Here is a 10952-nt window from a genome sequence, read left to right on the forward strand (position 1 = left end):
TTAAAATAAAATGGACTTCCCACCGACTCAGTATTCCACACACTCCAAAATTCTGGGCCAAAAGTTTGTATAGTTAGGATTCTTAGTCTTCTGACCAAAACTTGGGAACAATACTTTATGAAGTGACTCTTCTGTTCTCATGATAGTCTTCTCTTGTTTATTTAGGTCACAATAGCTTATATACTTACAATAACTTATTAAACAGTTTCAGACAGGTGCCCTGTATTCCACAGATTTTGCCACTCCCCATATACCCTCTAAAAAGTCAACCATAACTGAGACTTCTGATTCTTCATTGCTCCACACTAAGGTCTAGAGCTCTTTAAAGGTTGCCAAGCATGAAAAATGTATCTCTAATTCAGCTTTTTCTGTTGACTCTGCATTTGCCCCTTCCTCCCTTCTCTCAATACATTTGGTAACAATCCCAACTCCTAAGGGCCATGCCCTTCAAACTAGTATCCCTTAAAAACATGATAGGAGTAAGCAACGGAAATAATCTTCTCAGCTTTAGAGTTAGAAAACTTTTGATCACTTAGGATTTAAGCCAAGACCGGTGCTATATACAGACCTAACTCAAGACTTATTATAATAACCCCAATGGTTTGTATGTAAGGAAGAAAGGGGAAAGCGAAACATTTTAGGCAGTGACAACTCTCAGCTGTCAATGGAGAGCTCATTCTTTTAATCCAAACAATGAGGCTGGATATTGACTGGGAAGAACTCAGTTTGGCTAGAAAGCCAAGCAGGAACTGTGAAAATTTAGTGGCTTCTCCTGGGGGGTTAAGTCAGTCCTTCTGGGCATCACAGATCATGGGCCGGGAATTATGAAATGTAGACAACTCAGTCACATTTGTCTCAGAATGATACACACTCCCAAGTCAGGAGTATGCAGAAGAGTCAAAGACTCAAGATTTAAGAGAAGAAAGAAATCCAAGGAAAGAAATTTCTGTGCTCTGGTTCTGGAAAGCAGGCTGAAGACTCCCTCTTTTATGTGGGTTTCACCCTTACACTTAAGATGATGGAGTGGACTGAAGTAGGGGAGTGGAAGAGAGGAAGAGGTCCAGACTTGACATTATCAGAGAAGGAAGTTAGCAAGTCAGTGATCATCCCAGCTCTTCCAGGAACTAGTGCTGAAGAATCCACGTCATTCTCAATCTTTAGTGAAAACTCCCTCCCCCTTTGCATGACTCAGTAACATTAGCAGGACTGACCAGATACACAATTACCCAATAGCTAAGGAAGCTGGAGGAAGTTAAGAGTCCTCTCTTGCATAGATCTCTTCCAAAGCACTGGAAGAGTCTCAGCAATGTGTTAATAGGTTTTTGTAGAATTAAAAAAAAATTCAAACTGCAGTTGGTCAAGATCGATGTCTCTTTCTGACTTCCCCTCTATTACCCTTCTCTTTTTGTCCAATGGCAATGAAGAGGCCATGGGCATTTAGGGATTGACTAATGAAGTTGAGTTGGGAATACATTTAGTTTGGGTTTAGGAGTTACACATCTGTGGTTTGCAGTTACTTCTTTGAACAGTTATTAGTATTTATAATGTTATGGGCTGAACAGTGTCCCCCTAAAATTCCTGTTAAAGCCCTAACTCCCAGTACCTCAGAATGTACCCATATTGGGAAATAAGGTCTATTCAGAGGTAATTAAAATAAGGTCTTTAGAGTAAGTCAATTCAGTATAACTGTTATCCTTATAATAAGATGGAATTTGGATGCAGACATGCAGGTAGGACAGACCATATGAAGACATAGGGATAAGATGGCTATCCACAAGCCAAGAGAGAGGAACCTCAGAATGAAATCAACCCTGCCAACATCTGGATCTCAGGCTTCTAGTCTCCAAACCATGAGAAAATTTCCATATTATAAGCTACCCAGTCTAAGTATTTTGTTATGGCAGCTCTAACAAACTAATATACAGCTTCCAGGAATACTACTAATGTCAACAATTCAGTTATGTTATTTATTATTACAAAATTTGAAAATGCTCCAAAGTCTTACACTGCATATACTAAAGAAATTTGGTAGGGTTTTCCCAAGTTTGACAAAAATCCCACCCCCCAATTATGTGAACATTATGACTTACAAGGTATGAAGGTGAAATGTTTTTAAATTATCAAAAAAAATTTTTTTTAAAGTGATCATGGTGATGGAATTACCTCTTTATGGAAAAATTATATGTAATCATTAAAAGACTGATATGAAAGAGTGTGCAGCCAAAAACAAAATTGTAGGAAAAATATTTAGGTTTGCCACATAGGTAACTTTAAAATTTTTTCTTGGATTTCGTGATCTTTCATCAGCTTTTTAAATATTATAATTTTTATATTTTTTCTCATCCTGAAATATATTCACTCTTTTGTGCCTTATGTATTTATTTTTCTTGAAAAAAGTTATGTGCTTCAGACAACCAAAAACTTGGATCTATCCCTGGGAATGAAATGGATATGGTGAGTTTCTGCCCCATTTAGGGAAACCCTGCTCTAGTGTTCTATGCTCTGTCCTGAGAAACACTGGAGGGGAGGGCTGACCAATCACAGCTGCCAAGTATGGAGGACTTAGGATAGCAAAAGCTGCAATAAAGGAGTTTGCAGAAGAAAGATTTCAGACAAACCTATTACCAAACTAAGACATGACAAGTCTGGAAAGACATTAGGGCCATGGAGCAACCCTAGGCAATGAGCCATGGAGGGAACCCCTGAAAAGCCCTCAGTTACCTCTCCTTGGGTGTCTGCTCCTCATGCCGATTCTACCCTTCAGCATATCTGGTTTCAGTTACAGTGTGTACTAGAGTAGGTACTCTGCAGTGACATCACAACTTGGCCATTATGATGTAATGACATGGCATCTGATTATTCTAGGGCTAGGGCTTCCCTATAAGGAATGTCCTTTCATTACTTTGAGGGTAATTGGACTCTTTGATCATTCAGGTGATGTGGGAGTCAATACTATTTTAGAACTCAGTCTTTTTCAAGGTTACTTCCCTTTAATATCTGTCACTTCATTTCGTATTAGACAAAGGTCCTTGCTTTTCCTCTCCATCATGCTTTTGTTCTTTGTTTTAGGGTTGCCCTTGACAAAGGGGCTTTGATCTTCCCTCCACAGACTAAGGAGCAGAATGTAATTTAGATGATCCCTTAAGAAGAGCACCCCACCAAACGGGGAAACCTTTTACCTGAGCTATTCTCTTTAATTGCAGTGGCAACTGGTTCTGGGTGCAGGGTAGAGGGGAGCTAAGTGCCAGGCCTGGTAACTTTCCCTACCACTGCCCCAAATGGTAGTGTTATACAGTAGGGGTGTCTCGTAACAGGGTCACCCAACTCCTCCATTATCTCCTTCTCATCTCAAGAAATGAGATGGCCAAGCAATGAGGGGTGAGAGGGAGGAAGAAATCTTGCCTCTGGGTCTCTTGTCACCCTCAGCCCCCCAAAAATAATACTTCACAACATCTTATACTTTATTTTCAAATTTCAAATTTATTTCAAATATGAGGTCTTTTATCCAAAAGGGAGGGCAGTTGCATGAGGAAGCTGAAATGAGGCACAATACCAGCAGGTATGGGGTCCAGAGAACCAAGCTGCACTGTGAAGGGGGTGGGGAGGTTCAGGGAGGGTCTGATGAGAACAGTGGTTTGGGGGATTCACAGAAGACACTTTTATTTCCTCCCTAGGTTAGCCATTCAATGGGTAGATTATTCAGTTGTTTGTTTTAGCAACTTCACTGTTCCTCAGCAACATCATTGAAACAAGTGCCAAGGCTAAGGACATACTAGTCCCTTTTGTTTCTCTTTCTGCCTGAATGCAGTAGGGAATGGAAACTAGAAGCAGAAAATGAAACACTTCTGATGTATCCCTTGCCAAGAAAAATCATGGGTCTGTTCCTGTGGAGAGAGGACTCTTTGGTAGCCTGGGAATATGATGTGGTCAGGAGGCTTGGGTTTAAGTCCCATCTGCAGCTGTACTAACAAATTCTCTGACCCTGCTGGGGTCCCTTCTTATCTCTGGACCTGTGTCCTCATCTCTAGGGGAATCTAGACCCAATGATCTCCAAAGACAAGCCTTTTCAGGTCTCTGAATTCTGTGATCTATGGATTGCCAAGATCCAGAGGAGCTCCAGAAAAACACAGGAGTTAGAAGAAAGGGAATGTGGGATGAGATTGGAAAGCTGAGTTAGGGCTTATTAAGAAGAGAAATGATGAGCTATATTCATAAAGGAAAACAAAGGAACAGGAAGAGTATGTAGGAAGGACATCTGACGTCTGGATGAGAGGAAAGGGCAAAAGTGTTCCTGCTGTGTTGCTTCAAGGACCCAGCCCGTGACCATGGTACTGGTTTCTCATATGGCACTTCCCAGTCCATGACTGACAGGTTATACCCTGAACTGTTCCTGTTTGGAGTCATCAGGCTTTACAGGAAAGTCCTGTGCTTAACACATGACACACCTCTAAAGATTCTGCCAAATTCCTAGTGTTTCTCATGTCAGATTTGACTAGCAGCTTACCACCTTCCCACCACTACCCCGGGGCAACTCTGTATGGAAAAACCACAGGACTCATGTCTTGGCTCTAGGAAGTTGAGAACAGAGGAATAGGTGAGCAATGGTAATTCTTGGGGATAAAGCCCAAGAACAATGAATTCTCCTTGGTTCCCTGCCCCCAAATCCATTTGCAATTATCCCCTTAGTATTACTCGGGCTCCAGGAGACGGACCATCCAGCAGACCATCCAGCAATTAGCCTACTCATGAATCCTTCCAGTGCAAATTTTAGGCAACTGGGTGGTTCAAGGCTAGTGGGGGGGGTGGGGGTGGGGTAGGAAGGTGTGCAGCACGCCAACAGGTGTGGACTAAAACTACCTAGGGCCAGAAGAGAATCCCTGTATGGGAAGGCAGGAGTTCACATGGGTTCCTAAATTCTACAGCAGGCAGGCGAAGTGGTTCCTTGCTGATCCTACGGAGCTGGGACAGGGTCACAGAAAGCAGCAGCAAGCTTCTGGAAGGAGCAGATGAAGCCTAGGACCCTCAGTGCTTTGCCTTTCCCAAGCCAGTTAAGGAGGCTGGGAAGGCAGAGAACAATTAGAAACTGGTCTTCTCCTAGTACGAAATATGTGGCAAGGGTTTCTGTTTTTTGTTTTTTTTTTTAAAGGCAAGGTTTTAATTTTGTTTTTAAAGGAAAATATTATGACATCATGCTTATACACAGAGGCTCTGGAGATCTCCTGCGTTCACAACCCTAGCTCTGCCATTTACTAGTTGTGTGATCTTGAATAAATTACTGAGCTTTTCTAAACTGTTTTCTCTCTAAAACAAGAATAACATTACTCCATTCATAAGGTTGTTTTCAGGATTATCATGCATGCAAGGAACCAGATTTTAGTGGATAGATAAGTAAATGTGGGCTCTTGAGATTGCTAAATACAAGGTAACAGTCATGCATACACATTAAGCAAGAGATTACACATTGAGCCTTGACCCCGTCTCCCACTCCATTATCCTCCCTTGGGCTCTTCATTGGTGACTAAAAAGTGCATTGCTTGGTGGCTTCCAGTACACTTTCTCTCTTCACTCTGCTGGGATTCTGACCTGAAGGTGATCCACAAGATACATGAAATTCTTTGTTTTCTTTATCAGATAAGGATGACATTTAAATGGGCATTAGAGTACTTGGGGTTTCTCTTTTAACCTTTTTTTTCTGTAAAGAATTAGGGTTTTGGAGAGGAGGGGCATGATAAACAAGCCCTATACTCTATTCTGAATGCATGTATAGGCACGTGTGCGTCTACCTTCTCTCACTGAGGGGTAAAAGGGGAATCCAAAAAGTTTTGAGAAATCACTAACAGAAAGAAATGGGTTTGGGGAGCTGGTTACCTGGGAGCTCCATGTTCATCTGCAGCATCAGGAACTGCTTCTTCTCTCTTCTAGAAGACTGTCAAGAAGGAGCCTGAGAGAGCAAAGTGGACCAACCATGGTCTTGGAGAAAAGGAACCTCTTCTGAAGGGAGAAGGAATAGCAGAGATCAACAAGGATGAAGAGGGAGGCAGATGGAACTAGAGGAAATGAAGGTAAATACCCTACATGCTAAAAGAAAATGAAAGTGGTGAGAGGGGCAGAAGGAAAGAGAACTTAGAAACAGGGCGGGGAAAAAAAAAAAAAAAAAGAAACAGGGTGAAAGGAGAGGAAAAACAAACACCCAGCAGAGGTTAACCAGGAGACATAAAGCATGAATGTGAATGGGTAGGAGAGTCCAGTTTTCCCATTCACTTGCTCAGGGTATGTAACAGACTGCTATCTTCTGGCACCATTTAATTTTCAAGCTGCTCTGCTTCTTTATTTGAAATGTTTTCCATTTCTTATACCAATAATCCTTTAACCTCAAGAAAGTCCCCAACACTGTTTCATCTTAGGGGCTCCCAAGCATCATTTTCCCCGAGAGAGGCACCTCCCACAAGCTGTCTCATAGCACCCAGGCTGGAAGTCTGTGGGGCAAGAGCAAAAAGCAAGAGGGTGAAAGAGGCCCTGGAATACCCTGAGACTGTAGGCTGGCTATGGGATGTTTCCTGGGCTCTGAACATGTGTCAAAAACTGGAGGACCATTCTCAGGCCCAACCAGACGCTTGGGGTACTGTGTGTCCTGAACTGTAAGCACTCCAACTGCAGGCTGGAGAATGTGGCTTCTAATCCTCACTCTTCCCCTCACAGATCATACAATGTCAGAGCAAGAAGGGGCCTAAGAGATCAACTAATCCAAATGCAGTTTCTCAAGGAGGAAACGGGCCCAGAAAGGTGAAATAACTTGCCCAAAGTTATCCAGCTAGTCAGTGATTCCCTTTTCTTCTGAGGCAGAAAGAACCCCGTGTTGTCCCTTGACAAAGAGAGTCCATAAAGTGCTTAGAGGTCATTAGAAGGCACCCAGAAAGGTAAGGCTGGCATTTTTCTGGAAGCTCCTGATTGCACTCACCCCTTAGGCACCACATTATTTAGCTACAAGGCCTGGAGTTGGTTTTGCTTTCATTTTCATCCCCAGGGCTGCCTGGAGGAAGGAGTTCTGACTGTTACCTGCCATTCACTCCCCAGCCAGTCAGCAAAGACTGAAACCAGGGACTGCAGGGGTGACAAGGGAATCCTGTCATAATGCCGGGGGCTGGGAAGCAATGGCCAAATTCCTGGGACTTAAGCAAGGTAATTATAGCTGAGTTAAAGCTAGGACAGCAGGGCTGTGGGACCTGGGGTGGCAAAGACCAGTAAGAGGGAGTGAACCAGCAATCTAAATGATTTCAACTGTGGTGTGTTTCTAGTTCACATAAAATACCTCCTGAGTACCAAAGAGGTGTCCTCAACCTTTGACTACCTAAGTCTGACCCACCTACTCACTTTCTCCCAGTACCCACTCACGGAAGACAGCGTCACCATCGTCCTTTTGCTTCTTTTCTAATATTCCAGCACCCCTTCCTTCCCCCTTTTCTATGACGTGGGTTCATCCACTCACATCCACCCCAGTCTCCTCGGCTTTAAGTCCACACACTCTTCACACCCCTTTGGTTTCTCCCATTCTCCTCGCCCTCCCTGACTTGACTCCTTAGGACAGCTCCCCGCCAATCCCGGTTTCTCCCATTCCTCTCAGGCAAATGTTTGGGATCTCCCAGCCCTCCCGGTGCCTTTGATTTTTTTCCGCCGTCGGCCGCCTGCGTCTCAGATAAAGTGGATCCAGCCCTGGGGCTCCGGGTTTCCGCCACTGCCCGGGTGCTCCGGCCCACGGAGAGCATAGTCACGGCCGCCGTTGTTGTCCCAGAACTCGCGGCCCGTCACGCGGTAGCGCAGGGCGAAGAGCAGGGCGCCTCCAATGGGTGGCGCCGGCAGGCGGAAGGAGAACCGGTCGGCGCGCGGCGGCGGCGGGGCCGGGCCGGCGTAGGCGGCGGGCGCCTCTCGTTGGCTCCGCCAGCCGTCTGCACTCCAGCGCACGCTCACGCGCTTCTCGTAGGCCAGGTCCAGCACGCGCGCGCTCCCGGCCACGCCCAGCGGGCTCGCCTCGACGCGTTCCAGGCAGATGCGCTGAGCCTGCAAGCGGGCGGCGAAGCCGGGCTCGCTGGCCGGCTCCAGGGCGGCGCGCGCCTCCTGTAGGGAAAGGAGGAGCGGGGAAGAGGGAGCCGGGAAGGAGAGGGGCGGGGGAGAACGGGGGCGGGGTCAGGGCGAGGCACCGGACCAATCAGAGGCCGACCCTGGCGTCGGGGCAGTCTGGGGACAGCAGGGAGAGTGGCCTAGGGAACTCCCCAAAGGGAACCCCAAAGCGCGTGAGCGAGAGCAAGCCCAGGGTTGGGGATGGAGATGGGTGTTTCTAGGTAAATCCACTCCCACACGTCCGCCGAGGCCAAGCTGAGGAAGTCCTGGGGAAGCGGAGTGCCTCTGCCGCCTACCTGGAGGCCTCGGGCGCGGGGCTGGCACGGCGCGAAGTGGCGGAGGGCGTCCTTCTGCAGCTGGACCTGCACGTGGCGGGGCACCCGGGGCAGCTCTCCCGGGCGGAAGCGGCGCACGGCTGCCAGCTCCAGCCCCAGCGCGTCAGCGAAACGCACTCTCTTACGGGTATCGGGGCTGTGGTTGCGGAGCGCCCGGATCCCGCTGCCTCCGGCGGGCGCAGAACGAGCCCGGCGCCCCCGACTCGGACCTGGAGCTCGGGATCGGGCCCCGAGACGCGTCCCTCCCTCGCCTGGCTCCTCCTCTGGCTCCTCCTCGAGGCTGGGCCGCTGGCTGAGGTAGTAGGCTCGCTCTGTCAGCGAGGCAATGAAGCTCAGGTTGCGGGGGATGTCGGTGCGCGGGTGCCGCTCGCGAGACATGGCACCCCGCCGTCCGGGCGGGACCCTCCGGCAGCGCCGGCGCGCTGCTCTCCTTTCTTAGCTCCACCCGGCCGGTGTTCGCACAGAAGCTTCAGCCACCCCTCGCAGTTGTGTGCTGTCCTTGCTGTCACCTCCAGAATCCTCCACCTTCTGCAGTTCTGCCTCGTCCCCAAGTGACTACCTTTCCTCCCACTGGCCGCCTTCTCCCAGGGTCTTTGACCATCACCTCCTGCGGGCTGTCTCCTCTGAGCCTGCGCTTACCCGCGCTTGAGGTCCCGCGGCCCTCGCTGGGCCTGGCCCCCGCCCACAGCCCTCTGACAAGTGACTCCCCATCTATCATTGATGCTGCCGCACCAGGAGGCGGGCACTTCATTCTATCGGTCCAGAGTGGGACCACTCTTCCTTTTTTTTTTTTTCTTTTTAACGGTCTCAGCCTTTCCGGCACCGGATGAGTTAAGCAAGGAGTAGAGAGTAACCTTTTCTTTTAGAGAAAGGTTCAAATCGCCCAGCCTGTAACTTTCTCTTCTGGGCTCAATGTTTTCTTTCCTAAACCCTAGGCTCCAGGTTTGGGAGGATGGTAGTGGTGGGTGCAAATATGGGAAAGTCACAAAAGCTAGGTAGAGCCTCAAATAGAAATTGAGATGTGGCGCTCAAATAGGTGGGTGGCCCTTTGGAAAGAGTTCTGAGCTGAGAGTTGTGGAAAGACCTAGTTTCTGGTCTCACCTCTGGTGCTATTTAGCTTTGTGACTTTGAGCAAGGCACAACTTCCCTGGACCTCAGTTTTCTCATCTGTAAGAAAAAGTGGATTAAAATTCTGATCTCTAACCTGACTGTAAGCTCTTTGACCAGCAGAGGCTGTGTCTGATTCATGGTGAGTTTCAGCGCATAGTGTGAAGTGAAAGTGAAGTCGCTCAGTCGCGTCCGACTCTTAGCGACCCCATGGACCGTGGCCTACCAGGTTCCTCCATCCATGGGATTTTCCATGCAAGAGTACTGGAGTGGGGTGCCATTGCCTTCTCCGGCACATAGTAGGCCCTCAAATTATTGAATGAATCATCACATATCTTTCTTGGAATTGGAACTGTGGAGTTGTAATTCCAGTGAGAGCTCCAAGAAGAGCATAGAGCTGCTTTTTACTCCATTTTCCCCCCCTGTATTTGTGGAAAAAAGTGAAGTTTTGTTTATTTTTTTTCTAACTCCCTACTGATCTTACATAGCACTTAAAATGTGCTAGGTACCATTGTTTTACAAACACTAACTCATATAGTACATTCATCATAGGAGAGGGAGGATTATGCCTAATTTATGGATGAGAAAATTGAAGGGAGGGGGTAGGTCTGTTGCCCAAGGTCACATAAATTAATATTTGGAGAGCTGGAATTAGAATCTCAACAGTTCAGTTCTAGAGTCTACTATTTTATACACTTAATTATATTAAGTGGATTAAAACATTTCGTGGTAATAATCAACTTTCTCCGAGCACTGAAATATGGAATGTTAGAGTAGAAATGGAATCTCTAAAGCAACAAGGGAGTTTAACTGTAAAATCACAAGTGACTAAGTTGGAAATAAATAGTGAGACATATACTGTTTTATTATACAATTTATTCCTGTTGGCATTTTAACTCCAGTATTAAGCATAGCAATGCCCTTTAGCCAGGACTCATTTTTAAAGTGATACTGAGTTTTAGTTTCTTATTTTACACATACGTATGTAATCCATGGACACATTCTTTTCATATTTTAGGGTATGAAATAATGCTACAGTAATCTGTGTTATAGTCAAGCAGTTTAAAACTGTCTTCCTTGCTCTTGTACCATATGTCATTGACGGAACAGGTAAGGTTCAGTGTCAGCCTACATGGCCCAAGGTTTTCTGGGAAGAGCTCTATTGTCTGAGCTGCCATTCCTTGGCTCTGTGGTGTTGGTCTGAGAAGATCCTTGAGGCACACAGCCTTGGACCTGGTGTAATTTGTGTTGGTCCAACAGTCTTTGTTTATTAAGTAGCCACTGCAGTGATCTTCAAACATCTGACTGGGCCTGCTCAATAACTGGCCAGAGGCATCGAGTGATTTCTTCAGTCAACATTTACTGAAGGTGTATTAGGCCATGAGGACATAAAAG

At 46.6% G+C, this 10952-nt stretch overlaps 1 protein-coding gene across 3 annotated transcripts; it reads right to left on the minus strand.

The window, feature by feature from the left end:
- Positions 1–5131: 5131 nt before the first annotated feature.
- Positions 5132–9080, minus strand: PPP1R3E (protein phosphatase 1 regulatory subunit 3E). Of its 3 annotated transcripts, none has more exons than XR_006343912.1 (3): positions 8412–9080; positions 5869–8112; positions 5132–5583 (listed from the first exon to the last, which is right to left on the minus strand). XR_006343912.1 is itself a non-coding variant. In XM_043919579.1 (3 exons), the coding sequence occupies exons 1-2, from the start codon at positions 8826–8828 to the stop codon at positions 7690–7692; spliced, it is 840 nt and encodes a 279-aa protein (XP_043775514.1). In that variant the 5' UTR covers positions 8829–9080; the 3' UTR covers positions 5132–5991; positions 7656–7689. The 3 variants fall into 3 exon arrangements, 2 of the variants coding, with proteins under 2 accessions (XP_043775514.1, XP_043775513.1); XM_043919579.1 differs by having other exon boundaries at positions 5132–5991; positions 7656–8112; XM_043919578.1 differs by having other exon boundaries at positions 5132–8112.
- Positions 9081–10952: the final 1872 nt, after the last annotated feature.

This window comes from Cervus elaphus, chromosome 12 (assembly GCF_910594005.1).
Source record: "Cervus elaphus chromosome 12, mCerEla1.1, whole genome shotgun sequence".
Lineage (NCBI taxonomy): Eukaryota > Metazoa > Chordata > Mammalia > Artiodactyla > Cervidae > Cervus > Cervus elaphus.